The 27,371-nt window shown below is 46.0% G+C and overlaps 1 protein-coding gene and 2 long non-coding RNA genes across 5 annotated transcripts in view; 1 reads left to right on the top strand and 2 right to left on the bottom strand.

Annotated features, from left to right (window-relative positions):
- Positions 1–23,252, bottom strand: part of KSR1 (kinase suppressor of ras 1) — a 52,665-nt gene extending 29,413 nt beyond the window's left edge. The window contains exon 1 of the mRNA XM_071765327.1: positions 22,931–23,252. Within this exon, the coding sequence (XP_071621428.1) occupies positions 22,931–23,188 (258 nt within the window). The 5' untranslated portion in view covers positions 23,189–23,252. The remainder of the gene's footprint in view (positions 1–22,930) is intronic.
- LOC139806132 (uncharacterized) lies at positions 1,490–8,927 on the bottom strand. 2 transcript variants are annotated; one of them, XR_011730130.1, is made up of 4 exons: positions 8,125–8,927; positions 3,514–4,994; positions 3,235–3,366; positions 1,490–2,243 (listed from the first exon to the last, which is right to left on the bottom strand). It is a non-coding gene; the product is annotated as an uncharacterized lncRNA (long non-coding RNA). The 2 variants fall into 2 exon arrangements; XR_011730129.1 differs by having other exon boundaries at positions 3,235–4,994; positions 8,125–8,926.
- LOC139806133 (uncharacterized) lies at positions 22,167–27,371 on the top strand. 2 transcript variants are annotated; one of them, XR_011730132.1, is made up of 2 exons: positions 22,167–22,322; positions 27,192–27,371. It is a non-coding gene; the product is annotated as an uncharacterized lncRNA (long non-coding RNA). The 2 variants fall into 2 exon arrangements; XR_011730131.1 differs by lacking the exon at positions 22,167–22,322 and adding an exon at positions 23,571–23,650.

Here is a 27,371-nt window from a genome sequence, read left to right as displayed (position 1 = left end):
ACTCCTCAAGTTCAAATTTGTTTTCCCCAAGTCCTATAAATAGTGTATTTGCATTCTCTTCCCACCCTACATGAACCACGCTTCTCCCCTAGGATGAATTTAATTTTGTTATTTCCTGCCTAGAGTTTTAACTAAACTACATGGCTTGGCTTTAATAGCTGAGCTGTTGCAAAATCCTTTTCTGAGAATATAATAAAACTTCTGGGTTCAGTGACGCACATAAAAACCCACAAACAACATGCAGGTCTCCAACCACAAACTAGACAGAGAGATAAAGCCAGTAGTAAGCTGTTCACTGCCTGCTTGCCAAGCAGCACATCCTACTCATCACAAATGGCAAACCCCACAACAGAAGCAGTGATACTCCAACTGCCTGAAACCCACAGAGATGGGAACCAGCAAGAAGAGACAGGATATGGAGCAGCTGGAGGACGGGGCTGCTCACAGGGTGTGCTCCAGCAGAGCCCTCCTCTCTGTCTGCTGAAGCTGGTGGCCAGGACACCCACTTCTCATTTGCTCCAAGAGCTGCAAGGCATGGACCTGGCTGCTCACGTATCTCCTCCTTCCACTGCTTTTTCAAGCAACATCTCTCTAAAGAATGTGTGAGACTCAGGCCCAAGATGTTTGGGCAAACCTGCCAAAGCCAAGTGCCAGCTGAGATTCCTTCAGAATATCAAGTTTGAAACCCAGTTTGATTGGCTCATAGATTTCACTACCAAATGCTACGTTCTCACATTTTCACAAAACTTGATGTTCTGCTCACTGATGCCTACGGCTTTTCTTGATGACTTGAAACATATGCAATGCTTAGAAGAGGGTTTTTTGCAATATCCAAACCAAACAATTGTCATAATTCCATCAACAAATCAAGCACATGTTCAAGAGCAGATCCTCTTTCTCCTGTCCCAGGAGATGAAATCTCAGGGAGTCTGGCAGCACTTGAAAAGATGATAAATAGGAGCTTACACCAGTGCTTCCAAGCCTACAACCACTTAACTGCCTTGCAATTTAACAAGTGGTGGCTGAAGTTTTAAAAGGATCAGATCAATGTATGACCCAGCTCTCACATGTGGCTAAGAGAAATGTAAATCATCATTCCTTCAGACAGGAATTAATCAGGAACTCCTCTATTAATCACCTGCCAAGAAGAGGACCCAGAGGGCAAGGCTGCACTCTTTGAAGCATCAGACAAGAGCTGCTGCTGCAGGACACTGCACCAGCTGGGTCAGTGTCTTGCACAGTGTGGGAAGTTCTGCATTGCTGCCTCCTGAAACAGAAGACAAAACTTCTGATCTTGGAGTTTATCTGCATGGGACACTGGGGAAAGTACCGGGAGTCATCAGTGAAAGTGGGCTCACTTCACACCTTAGCTGCCTTACCTATTTTCCCTAGTGCCACTATACAGACAAACCCTAAGTCAGACCCCCCCAAAAAAATAATCTTGAGCCACCTGAGCACTGAAGAGAACATAAAAAGGTCAGAATCTGACTTGCCAAATTTGTCTTTAATGTCATGCTCAGCAACCACGTGAGAAACCGATAAAGATCTCAACAATCATTCAGAGACAGCCGCAGTGTGAGTGTACTTCAGGACACTTTTTCAAAGTCATCTGAGTTAAAAAAGAAAAGTGCAACTGAGTTGATCCATGCAAAGGCAAGAACTGAAATGCAGCAATGCTCAGTGTGTCCAGATGAGAACCTCCCCTGGAATGCAGCAATCAGGGCAGTTACTGGTTGTGGTCAGAGTGCTGTTGAGCCTGCATGTGAAGCCAGAGGAGACCCAGAGAAATCCATGAGGATGAAGTACCTGACCAGAGAAGAAAAGGCCACAGAACCACTTTGCAGAAAAAGTGCTGAGGTTCTTCAGGTCTGTTCTGCAGACTGTGCACAGAGCCAGGAGCAGATGGATGGAGGATCACAAGACACAGCTTCTAGTGTCAGCTCAGCCAGGGATCTGCAGGCACAGGGCAAGGCACTTCAGCAGGCCTGGCTGCCCAGTCAACCATCCAGAACAGATTCAAAGCAACAGTCTGCAGTACCCTGTAACCAACAGCAAATCGACTGTACTTGCAGCTCCTGTGGGCCACACAGCCCAGCACTGAGCTGTTTTCAAGCAGCTGACTCATTTGCATGCCCCCAGCTACCCGGGTTGTTACCATCATCTGATCACAGCATCACCACGCAGCAGCTGAAGTCTCAGGAGCTCTCATTTCCCTCTGTGTTCAGAGGACCAGCTTGTCGCACCTACAGGTGTAAAGATACCTGTGTAACAATGTGGACTGTTCCAGGACAGGGAGAACTAAACCAAAGCTGTTAGTGACTGGATAAAACCCAGTCTGCCTGGTGAAACCACGAGTGGGTCTGTACCCTCTGAACATGACATATGCTCATTTTGCAGTGAGAACTCATCCAGACCTGTTTGTTCATAGAACATTCCGTTCGACCACACAGAAACCCATCCTTCCCATCTGTGCTTTCACTGGGAACACTCAGATAATGCAGGAGTCAGCTGGAGTCTTATCTCCCAAACCTCCCCAAAGTGACAGAGCCCCTGCAGGGTGTCCAGGCTGAGAGGACTTTTGGTTTCCTTATAAAAGGAAAGGAAATAGTTTCTCAGTGTGCTGCTGAACTGAGCCCTGAGGAACAGGAACCAGCACAAGCCACCAGAACAGTGTACAGACAAGACAAGGTATGCTCTGGGGGAAGAAAAAAATAGCCTTAAGAGAAACTAGTAAATAGAAGCAGAGAGAGGCAGAGGGATGGGGAGTTGGAACACCAGACAGATGGATTTTCCTTTGAACCTTCAGTCCTGCCTGAGGCTGACACAATAGCCACTGCCCAAACACTACAGTATGTTATTTCTGCTTTGTCAGATGATGCAGACAGCATAATTTCTGGGTCACTTGGAGGCCACATACCACCCCTTTTTTCTCCCCTCCTTTCTTTTTCACAATCCCAGCAACTGAGAGCTGTAAACACGCAGTTGAGGCCTCCCCAGCTAAGACTGAGAGGATGAAGCTGCACAGTCAAGTGGTTCCCTGTGCCTGATAACATGATTCTCTCAAAAATTTCATCCTAGGGAGGCAGGAAGTTTTCTGCTTAAATATCAAAGATTTCACACCCATTGTACACTAAAAATGAATGCCCCCCCCCCCCCCCCTTCCTTTTTAACTTGAAGACACAAGTGCAACAGAATGATGGAGAAATGCTCTGCAAGACTAAGAATTGTACTTACTGTTTGCTGAGCACAACCCTGCTGCTGCCACATCACATCTCCAGCTCCACCTCCTCTCAGCTCAGGCTTCTCTCCAGCACCCATCTCACTACTTCAGCTCAGCCGTGCTCCTTAGGCTTAACATGTTTCCACCTGGAGCACAGGAAGGATAATGCTTCCCCCTGCACAAAGTGGCCACTGCAGAGTATCATGACTCCAGAATGGCCTACAGACCTGTTAAGGTTTCCCAACCACTCATGAATTCAGTGCCTGTGCCATTAAGCAAGCATATGGATTTACCCAGCTATGAAGAATGCTTCTGTCCAAGCACAGAACACCTCCTGTTCTCTCAGTCATGGGATTCCTTCCACAGGGTCCCCAGATCCCGTATCTGTTCACATATCAGCAGCAAAATCTCAACCAGTTCAAACTGGGTGACCACCTGGAAGAGGATCACCATCAGCCCACAACCTGGTTCTCAAGAGCTAAGGCTTCACAAAACCCAGTTCAGCAGAGTCCTGGCCCTCACCCAAGATCTTTAACAACAAATTAACAGGGAGGGAGATGACAAAAGGTTCTCATCTGGAGGAGAAACACCAGGTCATGTTTTGGGGTAGGGGCTGTGTCACAATTCACGGATCTCTCTGTAAAGCTTGGAACTTAAAGCACCTTTAAGACAGTGTTCTCCAGGATGTTTGTGCCTGCACACAGAGCACACATCTCTAAAAGAACTCTCAAATATATTTGATTGCCTGGTGGGGGAGATGGGAATGATGGAAAGAGATGGAAAGGAACCTCCAATCTGTGCATGTCTAAACTTGCAGCAGAAATAAAGAAACCGAGTTTACAGCAAAAAAAATAAAGCCAGATATTTCCTTCAGCAAGGTCAGGAAGGGAATGACTAATTCCAGGTCCCTGTCATATTCTTGCACTTCCCTTTCCTCTTCATTTCAAGCCTCATCCTGCAATGTACTGAGCACCCACAGCTCTCATCAGAGACAGATGGGGAAACACCTTACACCCTGCTCTGTCTGAAGGAATTGCTCCTACAATGAAGCAGTTTATTGCCCAGGATGCTCTCCCTAATCCCAAGGGCTTTTTTCACCTTTCTCTTCTCTTTGTCTTTCCAGACATCTCCATTTTTATTTCTGAAGCCTCTATAAAATAAAATCCATTCACAAACCTGCCTCTTCCATCCCCTCAGGTACTGGCTGGGGAATAAAACAGATTAGCAGCTTGTTCTCTGCAGCACTTAGACTTAATAGCAGACCAAAGCAAGGAAACAAAACACAGCAAAACCAAATCAGAATTTAAGCATTTTGCATGTGTGCCAAGAAATTACTTTATGAAGAATCTGAGAAATCTGAGCCTGACTTTACACTCCAGTTGGGGACTGGAAAAAGGTTTTTGCAGCAGGAAAGTTCTCACTTCCACGCAGAACTCCTGACTGCTTCAAGATTCAGAAGATTCAGAAAACAATCCCAAAGCATCAGCCTGCAGAAGCCTTTCTACAATGTGATTTACACACTTGTTCTCCATTCCATTTGTCTGCCAAGCTTTGCAATTTTTTACATCTTCCACTTCTCATGCTATAGTCTCCTTAGCAAACACTCTTCCAAATATTTCTTCAGCAGCCCTTTTGCACTCCCTGTGCCTAGTTGGGTCCCTTTTGTTTTGAAGCATCTTCTGGAGTATCCACTGGAGGGTAAGCTGAGCAGGATCTGGGGCTCAGCCTTTCTGCTCCACCTCCTGCCAGACCAGGGGGGCTCAGCTCAGCAGCACTGACAAGAAATGAGAAAAAAACCGTGACTGCGTTGGAGAAAATAAAAAGCCATTGTGAGGATCCGGCATGCTACTTTGTGATGGAAATACTCCCCCCTCCTAAGGAGCAGGGGCAAGACAAAGGGATTCTATGTTGCATGTTTCTGCTTTCGAACTGACAGTTCTGAGCGCTGGATACAAAGTTATCCCTTAAATTGAGACTTTTCACTGCAGCCACCAACTCTTTTGTCTCACAAAGGTCACTGGTGGTTTTTTCAGACTTACTTCCATTAAGTCTTAGTTCCATAAGTTTACGCCATACTTGATATCAAATATTCCCCAATACTCCATATTAACATTTGTTTCTAAGAGATCAGATTTTACAATCAGAAGGTCTGCATGCTACACAATGATCAAAACACACAGGGATGCTCCTGACAGGCACTTCCCAAATACTCACCTCAAATGTACAGCTGTTACTACAGGGATGGGGGCTTCTGACTTCTGGGGTAGTTTTTGTTAATTATTTTCTACTATTTCTTGCACTGAAGATGGAGAAGGGAGATGGCTGAGAAAACCATACTTTGAAAAAAATATGTCAACTCTAGGAAATTGCTTAACTGGAATGTGGCAACTTGCCACATTCTCTGAAACTGTCTTTTTAAACAGCAAAAGAGCCCTATTTTAATAAGCTACTGTGAGACTGCATATTAGGAATGTCATTAACAACAAAACACACTAAAACCCACCCTGTTCAAAATGCTTTGAACCTATAAAGCAAGCTTCTTTATTTCAGATTTCAAGAGGAAAAAAAAAACCACCACACCAGAATTTTGGTATGTTGTGCCATGCAGGGGGGAGAGATGTTTCAGTTTGCTCATCAGTTCTGCAGAATGCTTCTGAAGCACTGTGTGCAATGTGCTGAGTCACAAAATACAGGAATGAAAAATCTGTGGAAGCACAGCTGAGATTCAGCTGCCAGGCAGAAAGCAGCTCACCCCCAGCCAGCTCCAGAGAGACTCCTAAAACAATTCAGAAAAAAAAAATGGGAGTCAATGGATCAAAGGAGTTTTCTTTATCTTTAGGGCTGGGTATGTCATTGGTAAGTGGGAATCCTCCTGAGTTTGCTTCTCTGGTCAGTTCTCTTTCCTCCTCAGAAAACATGTAAATTCCCTCTCCTTCTGCATTCCACATCCTCAGGTCAGTCCTTCTGCTTCCTCAGAATTGGGAACATCCCAGTCTGGAAAACTTCTGCCAACTGCAGGTGACTTCCAAGTGGGCAGACAAAGGGAGGGAGCAGAGAGCCTGGCCTGAGGTTTGGGATACACCTCCCATTGGGCACACATCCCCAGCCCCCCTCTCTGCCTACATCCTGGGGAAGCACATCTCACAATTAGGCTACAGTACAGTGACCCCAGAAATTCCAGTTCTGCCCAAGGTATCCTCAGCTGAAGGATGAATCCCTTCTCCAAACCACTCCCAATTTCCTAATGCAGAAGTACTCCTGGTATATTCATTTTGCTGTTTGCAGTAGGATAAAGATTGCTGAGCTTTAACAGTTTGAGAAATTTATTTCTATATAATTAGGAACGAGGTAGAACAGGTAGCAACTGACCTAAAATACACAGGGGGACTTCCCTGCAGTGGTTTACAGGTAGAAAATCCTCCCTGAAACCCCAGGACCATCCCACTGTAGGAGTCAGTGTTGTTGTAATGAGGGTGAAGGACAAGTTTAAGTTTGGGGGATGTGGGGAAATGCTATGAAGCAGAAGAGGGGTGTTGCAGAAAGGCTTTAGTTGTTGCCTTTGTTGCCTGATTTTGTTTTGAAGTTACTGAGGTGAGCAACACGCATAAGCTCTCCTGCTTTACTCTGGTATAAAGCTGCTGCTCAGTTGCTGGGTTTCTTTGACTGTGTGTTGAATGTTTTGTACTGGACTGGTTCTCCTTCCTTCCTACCCTGTAGGGACACGAGCAGAAAAGAGTGAGGCAACAGGAAGAGTAGGAGTCACCTCTACAGAGAGAAAGCAGGATGTGACCTCTGTTCCCTAAAGAGGGCAGAAATGGTCAGGTCATGATACCCAAGCTGGTGGCTCCCCAAAGGCTGTAGTTTCACCGAGGTGAAGCTGTTTATTTCAAGTTAGAAACTGTGAATTTAATGACAATGGTTGAGGAACTGAACTGCAAAGAACTTAGTGACTATTCTGATGGACTCCTGCTAAACAAAGCTACACTCCAGTACTTGAGGGAGCTTCAGTTTGAGCTTATAAATACTGGTGCTGTTCCTACCTGAGAGCATCCAGTCCTGCAGCCTTGGTGCTCAGCTGCATAGGACAGTGTCTGGAAACCTGAGTGACCTGTTTGTCCAGCTCAGAGGCAACCCTTCCCCACTTGGGCTGGCTGCCCTGTTAAACTTTGCCTTTTAAATTTAACAGCCTATGACATGGGTTTGTTTCCATGAGCTGCAGGAGCCCCTGTTTCCCGGGGCAGCAAACAGATCAGCAGCTGAACAGGGCAATGAAAGTGAATTGCCATAAGGGTCTCATCCCCAGATTCAAATACTGAGCTGCACAAACTATCTTTTCAGCCTCCAGTCTGAAAAACTGCTCCACTGGCATGCAGCAGAGTGTAGCTGGGGGAGGTTTTACTGCTGGTAGCCAAGCACCCTGACTCTGTGCCCCACTGTGCTGGGTACCCCAGTGCTAGAAGTTCATACTTTGAGGGCAGTGATTCACCTAGCTCAGCCTCTTTAATTGCACATCCAGGAGACCACACCAACAGCTTCTGAACACACCTGCCTTCAAAGCCAGGGCTGAGGGTGAGCTTGGCTCTGAAGGATTTCTAGGAGTAGCCTAGATAATAATAAAATATAACAAAAAAAGCCTTGCAGTTAAGATGACCAGCTCAGTTAGTGGTAGTTATGATGAGTGAACTCAGTAGCTGCTCCCACACAGCATGAGCAGGTTGTGAGGCCAGGGCTGAGTGCTCAGGTCACTGAAGTCAGCATGGCCACATCTGCTGGGACCACTGCCACCTCGTGAGGGAACTGCACGTGTTATGTTCAGCTCTGGCCTTGCTGAAACGGTGTGAAAAGTGTCAAAAAGTGTGGGGAGTTCAAACCCACACTGAGGCAAGGCTAGGGACTGTACTCACCACATCTCTGGAGACTCAACAGGGAAGCTCCTGCTGCTGGTGTAGAGCACAGTGCTCCTTGTGTTGCTCTTCTGCAGGGCCCTAACTTGGCTTGGTCTGCATGACTGCTGAACCAGTTCCTTGCACTGCTTCAGCTCTAGCTTGCTGGTCCTGTTCAGCTGAAACACTTGGGTATGAAGCTAAGTAAAACTGACCCAGAGTTTGTTTATGCTTTCAAAGGGTATATGTTCTATGCTGGAAATGAGTACCTCTAACCAGGCTGACTACTGCAATAATAACTGGAAATGAACTCTGGACCATCAGCTCCCAGCCACTCTGGCTTAGATCATGTTGCATAAATAACAGGCAGGTCTGGGGGAGGGGAACACACAGTGACACACAGCAACCTGCCTTCTGCTGCAAAGGCAAATACTCTTCTAGCAGCTGCACAAGGCTTCAGACCAGTGATGATCTACATGGACAAAAAAGAGAGGAAAAAGCTTTTGGGTTATGGAGCAAGGGAAAGGAAAGGACCAGGCTATAAAGCAAACAATTCTATAGTTTCACTTGGGCTTGGACCTTGGGACTGGCAGATAACCTGTAGGGAGTTTGCTTCAGATTGGCAGTCCAGAGAAGCAATGCTAAGGCTCCATTTCTCTCACAGCCACGCCATCTGTAACAGCCACTCCAAGGGGAGAATTACAACTGCACTTTTACTGCACTAAGTCCCTTCTTATCCCCACTTACACATTGTCCTGTATCCCAAATACTAAGCAACACCAGGACTTCCTCCAAAATGTGTCTGCCCTAGCTACTTGCCAGCCAAGGTTAGAAAAACAGTGGCCAGAGGCAGAGCTCTGAAGAATAAGGGGACTGCTTTCAGTTCCTTCCAGCCAGACTGCAATGTGCTCAGCTTTCACTAACAGCATTAAAAAATTCTCTTCTTGTCTTTGGTTATTCTGGAGAATGAGGAAGGATAAAAGCTCATGGGTTGAGTGTAGGCAGTCCTCCCTTTTATTGCAGGAGGGGACTTGTAGAATACACAACTTCTCACCCCAATTGTTCACTCTGAGGAGCCTTTCAAAACATGCTGACACATCTAGTCCATCTACACAATAAAACTAAATTAGTCTTTTCCTTCACAAAAGCCTCATGACAAATGATGATCTCCAGTGAGATACAATGAGTGCCAAACTGTCTGCTGGTCTCTTGGGGGGTTTCCTGGACCTCCCTGAACATAATTTCCCAAAGTCAAACATCTGCACCTACCCACTGAAAGAACGCATGGTGTGGGTAATGGTAGTTACTTTCCTATATGCTATTCTTGATTCCAAACTATACTACATAGTTCATTTTCAGCCTCAGAAAGATTCAAGCTCTTCAAAATGCAGGTAAATACCTTAACTGGACTTTAAAGCACTCCTGTAATCATCCCAGTAGCAAAGATTTTAAAGCTACGTGTAACCAAATTAAATCTTTATACAACCAGGACTCTGACAATCATTATATTCCCCTTTAAGCCCAGTTATAAATATCACCCCAGGCAATATAACAACATCCCATTTTGTATTTGGTTTTTACAACTACAAAGTCTGGACAATTTCTGCATTAGCTTTTATAGATCAGGTGCAGAGAAGAAGTCAGCCCAGGATTTGGTTCTTTAGCATGCATATGGGAAATAAAATCAGAGTAATGATCTGATGTCAGATAGAGCCTTCCATGGTGTAACCTCCTCCATACACACCGTTGAGATTTGTGCTTCAAAATGAAGGCACATTACTGTCCTCTGGTCTGGAGCAGACCACAAAGCTTCAGCTGAGATGGATTTCTCAGTATCAAGCACTATGAAGCCATCAAGTGAAGCAAGATACCACCAAGAATCTGTAAACTATTCTTTTAAGTCCTGCACTGGAAGGAATTTGACAGAGGCAAGAAGGACAAAGTCATCTTCAAAAGTACTTACTAATTTTCCAATAATTAATGCAACCTGAGTTGCATCTACAGCCTGAACACTGCACATTAAATACACACCCAAGCTTATGTTCCCTATACATTCCAAATAAGCATAATAATTACCCGGGACAAGGTATCCATAGATGACAGTTCTGTAACACTGATTATAGATCTTCAAGCTGCACTTTACTGGAGGGGCTGTGCAAACACTGAATGGCAGAGGGTTATTGCTGGGAGCTGGCTGGGCTGTTGCCCTGATGGAGCTGTCTCACAGAGAAGTTGAGCTGAACTGGAGAACAAGTAGTGTTGCTAAAACAAGCAGCCAATGAGATGAAAGAAGGGGTATCTTATAAATGTAAAATTTTCACCACCTTAAGGGACTGGTGAAATAAGAGAGAAAGAATCCTCTGTATTCTAAAAACATCCACTTTCTCAGTTTATTATCCTTTGCTTATTTGAGTACTGTTTTTTTCTACACTGCCCATTCAAAAAACCCCTCACTTCACATCAGGCCAAGTCTGAAGACAGTAAAACAGCACTTGTGTTTAAATAGCTGGAGCTTCAAGTGAGGGTCAAGGCCGTGCTGTTTAAGGTATTCAACCTTGAAAGGCACTTCTAAGTGAGCCAGCAGAGACCACAGCTAAATTCAGCTCTTACCCTAGTTTTAAACTGCTTCAGCTCCTTTGTTTTCAGCACAGTCACATTCAGTTCTGCTATTGTAAAGGCAAGTGGGCTCACATAACCCAGCAGTCCTCTCATGTCAGCTGGATAACCCCAAGGAACACAAGTGGGGTCCTAAGTTAAAGCCAGCTGCAGTCTTTGCTACAGATATGTCACTTTAGCAGGCCAAGTGTTCCATCAGGTGATAGGGCTGTAAATAATTCACCAGCAACCCCATAACACTCCATTAAAACCTACTGAAAGAAGATCTAATTAAACTGTCTCTGAAAGAACAGATAATGATATGACAACTGTGTAAAGAGCAGATGGCAAATAGAAGCTCATCAGAACATGAGAAAATAATTTAGAAGAAGGTGGCTTTATCTGTGTGGGGCTGCAGTGATCACCACCCTGTCTGATGCTGGCTCTGGCTGCTCTGGAGGTCATTCCTTCATTCTGCCTTTGGGCATCTGAGGTGACAGCAAGAGTACTGGCTGTGCTCAGGAGAGGCATTTGGGCACCTGAAGACCAAGTACCTCATCTCTTAGGCAACCAGGTTAGAAAAGATTTGCTGCCTCTTTTAGTGATGAGCAGCAGACAGCAACTAAAATAAGGAGCTGCAGGGTCACAGCAGGCAAGCACCTGATAGCCAGTACTATAAACTTTGCAAGGCCATTCATTCCAAAGCTGTGTATCTACTGAAAGGCATGTCTTGTGGGTTAAATAGTAGTTGGAAATACATTATAGGAACATAATGACTACCTTGCTGCAAACCATATGTGCTTTAAGCTCACAGCACATGTTCTCCATGCATTTCAACCTTTGATGGAAGAAAAAGCTCCATTTCTTACCTCATACCTAAGAACAGACACGTACATCAACCTGAGATCAGGAGTTCAGTATAATCTAAATCTGAAGTAGCCCCAGAGTTCAAATGTGCATCACCCAGTTCAAGGCTTTGCTGGGAAGCTCAGCACAGAAGGTGCAGGCTCCTGTGCTCTGCAGAATGGGGTACAGTTCATAAGGAGGGCAGGAACCATGTGTGATGCTTTTACACTACTGCTTCCAGAAAGGCAGACTCCCCAGAAATAAGGCCTTTCTTGTCCATCAGCTGAAGGGCAGTGCAGGGTGAAATCAAGGTTCTTCTGTCTCTTAGAGATGTGCCTCTCTTCTTGTTCTCCTGTCTGAATAGAGTGTCACTACTTAGGTCTCAGCTGCCATTAAAGAGGAGTGATGCTGTAATCTTAATAAATACAGACTGTAGCATCTTACAGACCATTGCAGACTGCACTGCTGGGATGTCACAATGCAGGACCTAAATCCTGCTCTACAAACAGGTCAGCCCTGGACAGCCAGGCAGCAGCAGACATGCTGCGGAGGCTCACAAGAGACAAACACCCTGGCCTACAAGTCTTGCTTATTTCTGTCAGGGATAAGCTGACACACACCTCCAGGCTGGGTCCCTGTCACCAGGCACAGTAAAACTCAGCTGGTATTTTGGGGAGCAGAACAAAATTATGGTGAACAGGGGGACTGGGCTAAGGGTAGAAAATTGAGTTGAAACTGCTCCAGTATAATCTTCAATACTTAAAAAAAAGTTAGCAATGTTGACACCAAGAAGAATAGCTCTTGCCCATATAAGCCCACATTAGAGGATGCAATACTCAAAATAAATCCTCCCTTCCTCATACAGAGTTCATGCCAGCCCTCAGCCACAAATGCATATTTATAAGCCAATTTGCCAGCACCTGGAAGCAGCTTTGAGGATATGTTGCTAACTACCTTCCCCATTCCTCAACAGCAAAAGCATAAACAAAAGTGGAAACTAAATCAACACTGAAAGATACTACAACAAAACTCTGGCAGGTACCCAACCACACCATTTCTAGACAGATTTGGAAGACAGCCTTTCAAGTGGACAATGGACATTAAGGAAAGAGATTTTTCCAGTCATTCACTTGGGATTTAGCTGCTGGATGTGGAACTGCAATGGCAGGGGCAGTGTGATCCTCAAATTCCCAGAGACCAAGCAGGAAACACTTCCTGCTTTGGAGTCAGACCCTGAGCTAAAGTAGATAGGTCCTGTTTCACATGGATCTATGTGAAAACCTTACACGAGGAGGATCTGAACCCTCTTGAGTGAAAGTGTGTGTTGTGTCACTGATATGATCAACTAATGAGGCTGTTCTTATTTTGCAAATAATCTTCTTGTACCTCAACAATTGCACAAATGATCTATGAAGCTCCTGAGAGCAGAGTTGGGGCACTGCCACTGACCAGCCTGCCCCTTTCTGCCCATCTCCAGCTCAGCCTCTGAGCTGTGAAAGGTCCCATCACTGTTTTGCAACCTCAGAAGAAGACAGACATCAGTAACTCTTCCAGCAGCTGCAGAGAGGAAGGTCCAGCTTAGTCTCTGAGCCCTCTATCCCAGCTGGGCAAGGGAAGGCATTTGTTCCCAGCCAGGCTTTCTGAGCAGCTCAATGGGGCTGTGATGCAGCCAGGGAAGCTCAAAGCCACAACCCTCAAAATCCTTTTTTTCCTAAAGAAGTGAACCTTTCTAACTGATATATTTCAAAATCCCTCACCCACCAAAGGTGGCTCTCCAATTTTCCCCATGCCTAAATGCTGCAGGCTCAGCATTTAAAAGAACTCTAAAGAATTTTAGCAATGCAGAGACTTGCAGTGGTTGCTGATAATGTTCCCACACCACAGAGGCTTTGTCAGGAAAGCTGACAGAGCCCATGCTGCTAACCCACCCCACAAAATACAGTCTGAACGTGGAGACTTTATTCTCTGCAGTATAAAGGGGTCGTGCCTGGGCTGGAAGAGACCTCACACCAGGCTCCTCTCTCAGGAACACTCCTGAGGAGGCAGAAAAGGCTGAGCCAGCCTGTTTATGTAAACGATCCATGAGGAGTGAAGAGGAGGGGCAGGGATCAGTCCAGGGTTTCCTCATGTGTTTCCCCTTCCCTACTGCACATTGGTTTTACAGCTGCAGGAAAAATGAAGCCAGAACTGTGCAAAATTGCTGAGTCAGGGTATGGCTGTGGGGCCTGAGGGAGGGTGTCTGCAAGAGGAGCCAGAAGACAAAGCCTTGTGGAGAGGCAGAAAGCTGAGCAGCTGGCAGGGTAGGCAGGGTCAAAGGGTACAACGCAGGCACAAGCAGGATTCACTGGGCTGAAGGTAGATGGTGGAGCTGTGCCTGGAAAAGATTAAGAACCAGAATTCTTGCATTAAGAGAACCGCACTGCTGGAGACAAAGGACTCATTTCTCACTCAAAAGAAGGGATGGACACTACTGCCTTCCATTTGAAATTTTATGTAGCACAGTGCCCATTAACTTCAAAGCTCTTTGCTTATCAAAACCCAGTTATTTTTGGCAACTGAGGCAATTTGAATAACATAATATATAAAAACATAAAATAAGAAAGAAACACATCAGTGGAACTGGAGCATGCTTTGGCAGCAGAATGGTGCTATGGGTTTAGTTTCCATAAGAATCAAAAACTAAACATTAGTGTCACCCTAGCAGAAGTATTCAGCTGAGTTAGCTATGGCTCCAGGGACAGACTGGCAGGTACTGATAAGGCCCTTTAGTTAGGTGCATATAGGTAATTACTGCTACAGAGGAGCTTTCAACATCATTATAAAACACACCTTTACCTAAAGTAAGATTGTATTTCTTACAAATGCAGTCAGCACAAATCCAGCCAGTGTTCCAGTGCAGTGCTGGTTTGAGGCACCCAAAACTGTACCTATAGAAATTGTGGAAGAGCCTCTGAAGGCTTTATAAGACTGTTTTACTTTGTGGAAAATTTCAGTTTTGGTCAGAAAGACAAAAGGCCCATAAACATAAATGGTTTGTTTGGCAGATGAAGAATAGTTTTTAAGAGGGAGATGTCATGAAGCTTTAAGCAACAAAAACTTAAAACTTCTGCTTATTTCAGAGCTATCCAACTGTGTCCTAAAACAGGAAATTTAGTCCTGTAGCTTAACTGAAAGGTAAAAAGATGAAAACACTGCTCTGGAAGCTGAAACCTGTTGCTAGAAAATTCTCCATACTTTAAGGACAGGTAAAGAAAGAGGCGTGGAGAGGTTCTTCTAGAGCACTAGAAGGCAGCCTAAGGGGCACTGACACACACCTTCCACTATCTGTATTTGCCCCATTTCCCTCTCCTATCTGGTATCTTTTGGTAGTGATGTCGTGCTGAAGTTTTCAGTCTGTAAAACATTAATTATTTCTTCTTTCCAGTATATTCAGCATCATTAATAACTAAAAATAAAACTTCATAGTAGAATCTGCAAGCCTCAACAATAGCCCACACACAGAACAGCAATGAGAAGCTCAAGACTTCCTTTCTAAATTTAGATTGCTTCAAACTGAAGTGAAAGTTCTTTGACAAATCAACAAGCCTGTGCTTTATATACACATGAGAGGAGAATTAGGCAGGGAAGTGCTTGCCTGCCCTGTTAAACTTACTTGCAAAAGGTCTCTGGAGATTGTCAGGGACCCAGACCCGAGGCTCCTGGTGGCATTCTCAAAACTGTGGTCAATTACCTGTTGTGGCAGCACCAGATCAGACAGGCTCTGGGTCTGGATCTGCTGCATCCCAGCAAGATTCCTCAGTCTCATGTTAATTACTGCTCCAAAGTGGATCTGATCCTTTCTGCTATTAGAGCTCTTCCACTTGGGATAATACCAGAGGCACTCTGTAGTCACTGATCAAAGCATAACTCCTTATTCTACTGATTAAGTGTCCTGTAATTCTTCTCTGCTTCCTCATGATGCACACAGTACAGTTTAGGTTTTCTTTCTAGGCAGAAAAGGAATAACAGAATCCATTCCTGAGAGAAAAGAGAGCCATATTTTAACTTTAAAGCAATTTAAAAGTACAAAAAGCAAGATAGAGGCAGCAGGTCCCTTTCTGTCTGCAGAACCCAGAAAGCAGACAGGGAAAGGCTAATGGGCATGAAGCAGCTTCATTGCATCTGCTTTCTGAGCAAATATCCCAGGAGGTTCTGCAGAGGATGTCTGGCATTCCATTTACACTGACATTAAAAAAATTACTACTGACCAACTGCCTTCTGGACAGTCACTGCCCTAACTTAGGGCAAGCTACCACTTCCCTGTGTACACATGCAGATGGGGCAGGAGCAGTGGCAAGTCTCAGCAGACTTGGAATTCATCTTTCAAAACGTAGGACAGCAAGAAAGGTTCTGCCACTGAAATGTAAAGCTATAGCATCCTGGTCAGAGGTGTGACAGCCCAGGCTGTCCTTTATCTCTGTCTAACAGGAGGGTTTAGAACAAAACACACTCAAAGAAAAGAACTCAAGGACTCACCAATCTTATTCTTAGAGGATGCCATGGGCCTACAAGAGGGTTCAGCCCCAGCCCTCAACCTGTCTGACCTCCCAAAGATAACCAGAACATGGAACTCCTTGTTTTCTCTTTTTAGGAAAATCACTGCTAAAAAAAAAAAAAGACTCGGCACCACACAACAGTAAGCTACCTCTTTTTTCCTCTCATTCATACAAAGCATGGAAAGTGTATTTGAGTCACAGCCACCTAGGCACACATTCTGCATGCACCATCTGTTCCACCCCCTTTCCCAAATCACTTTTGGTTGACCAGAAGTGTTGCTAGTCAAGCTACAAACTTCACAGCTGGTATTTAGGTGGGGAGATTCCTATTGAAAAGCTGGCTGCTTTTACCTGCCAGTGGGGTTTTACTCTGGAGGAAACAAGTAATTTTAGGTATTTTGAATTGTATCTTGAATAACACCTGAAAAAGCTCAGAGACAAAGCAAGTAAATCTGTCTCTGAGTTCTGTTCTGGTCTTTTCCACATGGACATCTTTCTGCTCTCATGTGCTTTTCCCCACTATGCCAAATATCACAATCTTTCTGCTCAGCTCAACTTATACACTTCTGCAGACAGCTGCAAGCTATTTCCAGCCAGTAAGTCACCCACCCCTCTGCCCCCCTTTAAAAAAAAACAAAACACAAAACAACAAAACAAACATAACAAACAAACAAAAAAGCCTCACTCACTTCTTGGAAGCAAAACCCCACTACTCAGCTCCTCAGCTCCTGTGCACTTGCATAACCACATTACTTTCCACAGCAAGGGAAAGCAGGAGTGCCCATGACACTCCTGTGCTCACAAGCTGTGTCTTGGAAGAACTGCCCATTCCTTTTGGAACAGGTATGTTTCCAGGCTCAGGGAGCCTCTCTTCCCCTCATTTGCTGGTTGTGGCAACACTGTGCTGCTGGTAGCATCAACTGTGTGTGGATTACTCCAGAGGAGCAAGAAATGAGCAGGGAGGGAAAAATCTAGGAGAGGTCTGAGTCAGTATCTCTGGGTGGTGTGATCTGTACATCATTCTGTACCTTTCACCACAGCAGTAACCTATACAATACATTCTCCAGCCCCCAAAACAGAGACAGCCAGGCTTGTTCTCAGGACAATTTTACATTGTTGTTTTTTTTTTTAAATAATCCCAATGGGCTGAAAATAAAGAACAGAAACCTTAGCCTAAAATGTAAGATGAGTGCTTATCCCTCAAGCATCTGATAGATTACATGGTCTATGCTGCAAATACCATTTAAAGTGTAACTATTCCCTAAATAATTTGGCATGTCACGTGGTTTCTTTTGTTGAGTGTTTCTATTTATGAACAAAACCAGGTGATAAATTTGTGTACCCCCATGCTGACTCATAGCTGTAAATTTGTCACTCGTGTGCATCTGGAACACTAATTGGGGTTTTCCTCCTGTAAAATGCAGTTAATAGCTGGCATTTGACTTCAACAGCAGACCAAGTTCTGCTCAGGTGGTACCTGTGCAAGCTGGGTTACATCCCTGAGTCTAGTTAAATGCAGCCAAGGTTCAAGTTAGGCTGTGTCCCTGGTTAGGTCAATGCTGAACATGCAATAAACATCAGAAATCATAACAGAGACTGAGGCTTGTGTGGCTCAACAGAGTGCAGGTTCCTGGTAGTGTGTGCAGGCACGTACGGACAGAAGCCTCAACTCCAGGCTCTGCTGAACTTCTGTATTAGAGTTCAGTTGCTGAAAAGGGTCCCCAAACTGACTAGGCACAAAGATGAGGAGGAATGATTTTATTTTAACATAATCCTGTCACCACACCAGCAGTCTTAGAGCCTTCCTGTGACACCTCCTTTCTTGCTTCCCAGTCAGAGCATCGCAGAGTCCAACCCAAGGCCAGCACATACAGTCACTGACCAAAGACTGAAGAGAGGCCCTTGTCAGTTCTTCATCTTGATAACCTCCTCATCAGAACTTGCCCTGGAAACTCCAGGTAAGCTAGAACACTGCTGCTGATTTTTTTGTGTGTCCACATTTATACAAAATCAGTGGTAGGAGATGAGCTGAATTCCATCAGGATGTGCAAACTGACCATATACAGAGACACATTGTCACAAAGAAAAGATGGTGCCTACAAACCTGATAACAATGTATGGTTCTCCCTCCTTCTACCTCAAACAATCTCTGTTGAAGCCCATCTTATACAACCAAGTACACAAATTTAGGGGGAAAAAAAGGGAAGAGTCCTACAAAAAGAGACGACACCTTTAAGAAAAACAAATGTGTTGCATATATGCAAAAAGTAAGATGAAGTAAGAGACTTTCTTCTTCTCTTACATAAGACCTGCTGGAAAAGGAAGTCTTTTCAGCTGAACACTCAAACATGTGGCTACAGGTTGCAGTTTAATCTGAAAAATTCACTACTCCCAGGACTGCAAATTTACAAACGCACAATCTTCCATCCCTGATGTGTACCACACACCCAACTTCCAATCTACAAGTTTGGACGATTACAATTCCTCTTCCTCTCCTCTCAGGCTCCCTGCATTTGCAAAGCATTTTTTTGTGCTTAGAGATTGCCTGGTGAGAGATATGCCTTTGCTGGCCACATTGCCACAGGAATCGAGATAGTGCTAAAGCAAGTTCAAACACATTTAATCCACAGGTATCATTCAGCCAATATGAAAGAATGATTTGTGGAGCAGCAGACAATCTGTGACACAGCACAGCTGGAATCAGGCTCTCTGATCTAGTGTTCTATTTTCTGGAGGTGCTGAACAGAAGACATTCCTGAGGAAGAGGTCAAAGTCATCTTTGCAGACTGGGCCAGGAGGGTCTCTGGCACAGACACAGGGCAGCTGAGGAGCAAGGAGGACACTATTTTCTTAAAGAGAAGCAGATCTGAGCAATGCTTGCTGCTGCCCCACCCTGACACTCCCACCATAACCAGTTTGGAGGCAGCTTCCATGCCAGAAACACTGCAGTTAGCTCCTGTGATGCAAGAACCAAAGTGGAAAGAAAATGCACCTGCAGTCTAACCACACTCTGGACTGTCTTCTCATCCCCACCTTCAAGAGACTGGTATGAGCTGCAGCATTTTAGGTTTCATGTGATAAATGAATCCAGAAAGATTTACAAAGGAATACAACTAAACCAAATATGCTATTAACTTTGCAAAACCAGTTTAAGAGTCATGCAAAGGATTAGTGTAGGGACAGAGACTGTCAGAGCTGCTCCTTTCCAAGCATGCTTGGAGCAACACTGGATGCTCATCACATGGCAAGTCATTTTTTGCTCTCTTAGGTATGGGTTAAAATTACTATTATTTTCCATTTCAATTTTGTAGTCAACTTGAAAAGTGAGTAACCCTGTCAGGACAGAACTGAAAGCGAGCCATGCACCAAAGGGTTGGGTAAAAAGAAAAACTCAAAAACTTATTTGGCAGAACTTACAAAAATTTGGAAAAAAAAACAACCCAAAACCAAGACCTTCTGGCAACAGAGAACTTACTCTGCTAATAACCAAACTAACAAAATCTGCTTTCCACCACAGGGAAATTCCCTGCCCTTCTAAGAAACAGCCTTCCTAGGTGTGAAACAGGGTCAGCTCATGTAACACAGCCACACTCAGTGCAATCAGTTCCCAGAGCTTTCTGTGCTGAGTTCTCCCTGCACTCATCTCCCTACCTGCCAAAGCCCCTCACCTACCATGTGCTTTATGATGAGAAGACCTTATACACAAGAGGAATGAGGAAGGACTTGGAACATTTCAGTGGGTTGGGAGGGAGAGAAGCATGCCCTCAAGTTCCTTTAGTTAGACTGACATTCTTAACTTTGAAACACACACATTAGGAATCATGTGGTACTCATGACAACTCTCTTAAGCTGTGATCAGACACAGAGGAAAGTGATGCCAAAAGGACCAAGCTAGTATGTCTAGTGTAAAAAAATAACACAAGCATTTAGCTTAATTTGCACTGGTGTTTTAGGCCATTGATTCCATTCACATTACAACTGCTTTCAGAACTTTACTTCAGGGCTGTGCTAACCTGGTGATTGAAAATGGCAATGAGCATGCACAGGGTCCTGCCAGCCATGTGCACCTGACAGCATTCACCCCATGCATGGGAGGGCCTGTGGTTCACTGAGACAGAAGACAGTGCTCAAAGAGGTAGCCCTTCACCTGTAAAGTCCACAGTTTTGACATTAAAATGGGACATTATAGAACTTTCAGGGCTGTATGAAATATACAAAACAAATGATTCTCCAGAGGCTTCCCTGCCCTCTTGCCCCTTTGAATAAAAACAAAGAGTCCGTAAACTGATTTTTGACTTGGTATATTGGACTGTCTTCAAAACACACACATGCAACCTCACATTTGGCCTCAGGAGCTGCTTCTTCAACTTCCAAAGTTGAGTCCTCTCCCTTGCTAAACTAGTACTTCCTACTTCCAGTTTGCTTCTTTTATCTATCCCACATTTTATCATTTTCTTGTGGCTTTGCTACACAGTTTACCAGTTATACTGATGCAGCGACGTTTTCGAAATTCCTTTTCCATGGAAAAGTTTCTGAACAAGAACAGAAGCCATGCCTAGAGTCATATCCAAAGCACAGAGGAGGCTTGCAAGCCTGGCAACCATACCATGAGTAGCAACCAGTCACCACCAACAGAGCCATTCAGCAACTCCTCAAGGCTACCCAGAGAACCACCACAGGCACTGGGCATCTCCCACCTCCTGGTTCAACAGCTGCCTCTTGAGGAGCTGCCTGCAGCCTGCACAGAGCTGCACACCCCAGTACACAGCACCAGGAACGTGGGGTCCCTGCAGCACTGGGGCCCCTGTCCCTGCAGGTGGGACTGCAGACAAATGCCTGTGACCACACGTGTGTTTCTGACACAGTAACCAGGGCACTGCAGTGACATCTCACAATGCCACAATGCCACCTGCTCCTAGAGACACCACTGCAGCCCATCACCCTCTGGCACACCATGGGAAACTACAGCTTAGGGAAGGAAACAGATTCTCATCTCCTGCACTCTGGGTCTCTGCTCTGCCTCTGTAGACAAACCCACTGCAGACTGGCACAGGCTACACTTGACATTATTTTGGTACAGACAAGTGAAGAGAACAAAGGGCACGAGGTCTATGTCCATGCCCATAGCTTGATGGATCCAGTACTTGAATTCCCAGACAAATCATACACTGGACTGTGCACTAAAAAGAATTTTTTTCAGTTAAAATTTTATCTGATCAGAATTTTATGATCATCAGTGAATGTGGCACCCATTTCTTTAGACAGTTAAATGTTTAAGAGGAATGCATGCACACACTCAGCAACTGTCACTGGAAACAGCTTTTGTTACTTTAAGAAGACTTGGAAGATGATAGCAGGCTTTATCCTTCATGAATAAAAGTTTCCTTTTAGAACAAGTCCACCAGCAAAATACTGATGATAATTTTCCAAAAATATGCTGATTGACATTGAGCATTAAGGCCCTCCGTGGGGTTGCTAAAAGCCTACACAAATAGTTTTACAAAGAATACCCTTTTGAACACTGTTTGGAGGTGGCAGGAGGAAAGAGTGTGCAACAAATTTGAAAAAGCAAAACAAAAGCCCCAGAAAACAAAACAAAAAATCCCACAAAAAAGGCAGAGGAAGAGAGAAGGAAGAACGACAGATTTCCGAGAGGTTGTGCCAAAAGCTACCTACCACCTATTGTTTCACAATTTTTTTCCCAACCTTTATTTCTCGTGTGATGGATTTTGCAGCATGTGTGTTAACACTGTAGCAATGCTCTTACTTTCTAAAGGGAGATGCTCCAGCCCCACAGCCTCCAGTATCAGACCAGAGAAAGGACCATTAGCCTTTACATGACACTTGTGTCTAAGAAGGGGACTGGGAGGGTTGTTTACCCTGCTCACAGCAGCATCACCTGCACACAAGGTAAAAGGAAATGTTATTTAAGTATCTAAAGGTTAAATAAACTAAGAAAAAAAACCCCAACATTTCTTTTCTAGAAAATTATTCAGATTCATGTACAGATTCAGCTCTTATTTGAAAGTGTAACAACAGGACATGTTTTGTGCTTACAGAGTTTCATATAATCTTTCTAAACAGCAAAACATCTCTCCAGCCTGGACTGTGATGCTGTTTGTCAGCCACACCAACGGAGTGAAAAGAAGGATCAGATTAGATCAGTGAAACCGAGCCAGGGGTAGAGAGACAGGCCTGGACCAGAGGGCAGAACCATCAGCGGCCAACACCAAGGACCCGAGGGTAAGCGGGAGCCTCTCCAGTTCCCCGGGACAGGCGACGTGTGCTGCCAGGGAGCCTCAGGTCACCTCTGGTCCCCACCCCTCATCACATCTGCCTTGCCGGTGACACCGGAGCCAGGCGACAGGCCCCGGGCACGAAGCACACGCAGCTCCCGCTCCCCGACAGCCCCGAGCGCCCCACGCCCGCCCCGGGACGCGGCACCCGCGGTCCGGTCCAGCCCAGCCCAGCCCAGCCCAGCACCTGCCCTCTCCTCCGCCCTCCCCGCCTTCCCTGCACCGCGGGACGGCCTTGGAGCGGCGGAGCGTGGGCTGGGGGCCCTGTCACAGGGCGCGGAGGCACCGAGCGCTGCTGACAGGGCTGCAGCGGGGCTGCGGGGGGTCCTTCCCTCCTTCCCTTCCACTTACACCCCCACACCCGCCTCTGCCCGGAGAGAGGGGAGGTAGGAAGGGGTTTCCTTCCCCACCACGGCCCAGGCACCGGGGAGGGCGTGCGGCCCCCGGTGCTGAGGGGAAAGGGCGCGGGCAGCCCCTGTGAGGGGCAGGCCTCGGCCCCCAGCTGTGAGGAGCAGGGAGCAGGGAGCAGGGCTCCCCTCCGGCCGAGCCGCTCACCTCCAGGGTGCGGATCTCCTGCTGGGTGAGATCGTTGGACGCGGCGCACTTCGTGCGGAGCCCGCGCAGGTTGGAGAGGGAGATGTCGATGAGGTCCTGCAGCAGCCCGCACTGCTGCAGCGTGCTCCGCACGGCCGGCAGCCCCCGCGGCCCCGCGCCCGCCCGGGGACCCCCGCTGCCGCCGGTCGTCGCCTCGCCGCCGCTCCGCTCCTTCCTCTCCAGCATGCCGGCGGCTCGCAGGGCAGCCGCTCTATCCATTCCTCGGCATCAGGGAGGCCGGGGAGGAGAGGCGGCGGCGGGGGGAGCAGCAGGGAGGGAGGGCGGGAAACCGGCGGCTCGCTCGCCCCGCCCCGCTTCTCCTCCCCTCTCCAGGCAATTACCGCACATTAACATGCACGGCGCCGGGGCAGCGCGAAGGCGGTGGCAGCTCCGCCCTCCCCAGTGCCCTCCCCAGTGCCCTCCCCAGTGCCCTCCCCAGTGCCCTCCCCAGTGCCCTCCCCAGTGCCCTCCCCAGTGCCCTCCCCAGTGCCCTCCCCTCGCGCCCTCCCCTCGCGCCCTCCCCTCGCGCCCTCCCCTCGCGCCCTCCCCTCGCGCCCTCCCCTCGCGCCCTCCCTCAGCGCCCCTCTCAGCCCTCAGCTCCCGCCTCAGTGTTTCTGTTACTGCCTCAGCGCCTCCCTCCGCCCGCCTCAGCTCCTCATCGCCCTTTCCGCCTTCCCTCAGGTATGTCGCGACATGTAGGTTGCCCTACTGCGACCGGCGCTGGTCCACTGAAGGAAAAAGTGTCCGGGCAGTGCTGTGCCTGTTCATCCCGGCCCAGCCGGAGGTGTGAGGCGGGGGCCGCCTCTGGCTGAGGCCGAGGTGTGAGGCGGGCACCCCCAGGCCTCCGGGGGCTGGAAGGATCTCGGTGCACAAGACGAGATGAGCCCCACTGTGTGTCCACAGACACCAAATGCCACAAGAACCTGAAGCGGAGGTTAAAACCAGCATTAAAACAGCGTTGTATGTGTTCAGCACCATCCCACAGAAGCCCCTGAGGAGGGGGTGGACTGCTGGGGTCTGTCTGTGGTGTGAGCAGAGTTCCCTGACATCGGTTACACTGGCACAAACCAAGTGCTCCCTGTAAACAAGTCGCTTACTAAGACCATAGAAAGTTTTTCCTAAAATAGCCTCTCCCAAATGTTCTATAAATTCTTTAGGTACATATTTTATTTGACATAAATGTTTACTTAGTAAAGAATTAAGTGTAGGTCTAGTACATTATTATAAACATCTTTTTAGTGAATATAAACGAGTTCAATAGCTGTGTAGGTTCATTCGTATCATAAGTAGGAGGCAACTTTATTGTGGCCTCATGGAACCACAGTGGTTTCAGCTTTCACAATGGAAACTCTAGAAAAATGGTAGCAGGAACAGCATTACAGGTATGGTGGGTTGCATATCCTAACAGAACTGGTCACCTCCTTAATATGGATTGGGTTGACACTGGGTTTTAAAAGCTAGTGTCTGAGCCACATGTGGCAATATAGAAGAGAGCTTTATTAAAAAAAAAAAAAAAAAAAAAAAAAAAAAAAGAGGGAAACAATATGAATATAGGACATGAGGCAGTGGAGCAGGGCTAGTCAGCTGACACTGAGCTGTTTTTCTCGTGGGGTTAGATGGATACTGGTATCCACATTAGTCGCTGTGTGCATTTGCATCAAGTAGTGTGGCATATGCTGTTTAGTAAATTTCTTAAGAATGTGGGTCAGGTTAAGTATTTCATTTCATTGTCATCATTCACATGCTGCAAATTTCTTACTCACTAAGGGCTTTACTGGATTAGGGTTTAATTAGTTTGCCATCTGATGAGTCCTGTGGTTTTGGGAAAGTAACTTCTTTTGCTTTTTACCTCCATATTTCTGACCTTGTGAAAAATCTGTGATCTGTCCCCTCTTCTCTCAGGAACACTGTGAGTTTAGCACTGGAAAATTTAGTTTATAGAACTCAGACAGGCACCTCAAATACAGGTGACCATGGGACTGGGCAACACTGTTAGCAGCAATACTGTTCTGGCAGACATTGTCTGTGTAACATCCTTTGCTGATAGACAAGAAATGGAGGGCACTGCAGAGAAATCAGAGCAGGAGAGCCGTGGGCCGTGCAGCACAAGGTACTTGGCATTCTCTGCAAGTGTTTGTGCAGAGTGCTGGGAGTGCCTTCTGAACTGGTACCATCAGTGGGCAGCATTCCAGGTCCAGCACACAAGACTGCCCTGCGGGCCTGCATGGAAAAATGTGCTGACTAAACACTCCCCAGCCGTGCCCTGCTGAGAGGTGGGAGCTGCTGAGTGCTCGTCTCTGGAAGCAGATGACACAGCAGTGAGCCGCTGCTGGGAATGCCCTGGCACAGAGCAGAGGCAGAGGGGGAGCCGCTGCCTCATGCCAGGAGGAACCCAGAGCTGTGTGAGCACAGGGCTGCTGCAGTCTGGGGTGTCCCACAGAGCTGCAGCCTGCGTCAGCCTGGGTGACCACTGAGCAGATGTGATGCTGAGGTACCAGGAGTGGAACACGAGGGTGGGGAGAGAGTGTAATTTTTGTGATTTCATGGATGAGGCCAGCAGGATTTCACAGGGAGTGTACCTCTTTTTCCAGATCCACAAAACCAGCCCTGACAGAGCATCCCCAAATACTGTTCTTATGATGGAAGACAGATTCTATTAAACTGTCACACACATCTACGTCAAGGTCTTTATTTAATTCCTTAAGCACGCTGTGTTTCATATGAGGTCTGCATTAAGAATGTATATTGGAGGAGAGAGCTCAGAATGGGGGAATAAAGGATTCCAACTTCATTATCATTTGTGCCTAGTGAGCAGTATTTGCCGGAATCTTTTACAGCCAGTTTAAAACCCTACCACATTGATCCTGTTGTGAGGCAAACAACAAAAAAAAAAAAAAAAAAAAAAAGAGGAAAACATCCATGTTTTTCTTGAATCAGGGGAACTTATGTGCTTCATTCCTATGTGAAGTGGACAGTGGCCTTTTTTGCATATAGAAAAAACAAGAATACATCTGAAAGAGAAAGTAAAATGTGGATGGAATGCCTAAACTGGGTCAGAGAAAAGTCTTGAGTTAAGCCGCTGCCCTAAGAACTGAAAGGATTTCTCTTCCCCACGGCCCCCCATAGTCTGTTGCCTCACAGATCAAGTTTTCTGGGACAAGAAGAATTTCCTGACTACCACAATGAAGTCCTAACCTTGCTAATCACCTCTGGGAAGTCCTGCACTATAGACCATATCAAGGGTCTTCAGCTTAGTAACATAAGCTCCTTGGAGAAAGGCAGACTTTTTCCTGAAGAAAGAAGAGCACTGATGCATTTCACATGCTGCTTTTATGAAAAGCTTCTGTCAACTTTTAAGCTAGCTTGCCCCAATTTCACTCAGCTATCACAACACTGAATTTAGATGATGAGACTGAATTGCTCTATTTGATGTGTTTAACACATAATAGAAACCTGTTTTAATGCAGTGTTGGGATTTGCAGAGCTGAACTGCTAGGTGTTTCAGATAAAAGAGGCCTTTATTATCAATGATTTTCCCCTCAAAGGCACAGGCAGTGAGAGTATTCCTTTCACATTGTAGTGCAGCACAGTAGTTCTGGCATTCTGGCTTCTCTGCTGTGAAGCTGAGAAAACTTAAGTCCTATTTTTAGACATGCTGCTGGTTATTCTTTTTAGGATATACAGGGAAGGTGAAAATGGTGAAATGGTGGTTGTGGGACAAATCCTTAACATTTTCCTCAGTTTAAGTGCCTTCATTGTTTGCAACTGAGGCCAACCAGATCATACCAGTTTAAATTTGGCCTGCACCTTTAAGATTTTTAGTGTGGGTATATTTCTTCCACAGTCTTTCCCTGTTTTTTAGTGAATCTCATGCACAAACTAGAGTAGAGGGCACCTTGGGCAGGTGAAACGCCCACTCCTTTCTGTCTGCTTATTTTTTCTTTCTTTTGTATCACCTGTCATCAGAGAATGAAGAAATTTAATAGGAGTCTTCTGACAGTTCCAATGGCAAGGTCAAAAGCAGCAGAGGGAACACCAAATCCACAGGTCTGACAATAGCATGTACCAATGAGACCTGGAGAGATCCAGGGAACTGCACTGTGTGCTGAGGATAATGGAGAAAGAGATGTGAAAATTAAACATTGTGGTTGCTCTTGCTTCAGAAATGGAGGACACAAGAAACTAGTTTGTGTAGCTGTAACTCAGTGTTTTCTGTTCACAGGTCAGTGGAAAGGAACTTCAAAATGGGGCTGAAAGGAAGATCACTGGAGCCATGTGTTCATCTTGTTAGACCTTACCTCTTGGAGCCATGTGAGTAAGCAAGAATTGCAGCTGCTAGAACAACCAAGCCTTAAGAAAGCTCAAATATACAAATTTTAATAGAGTTTAAAACAAGTTAAAA

Source organism: Heliangelus exortis, chromosome 21, assembly GCF_036169615.1.
Source record: "Heliangelus exortis chromosome 21, bHelExo1.hap1, whole genome shotgun sequence".
NCBI lineage: Eukaryota > Metazoa > Chordata > Aves > Apodiformes > Trochilidae > Heliangelus > Heliangelus exortis.
The sequence above is the reverse complement of the archived record's forward strand: the minus strand, read 5'-3'. Positions and strand labels throughout refer to the sequence as shown.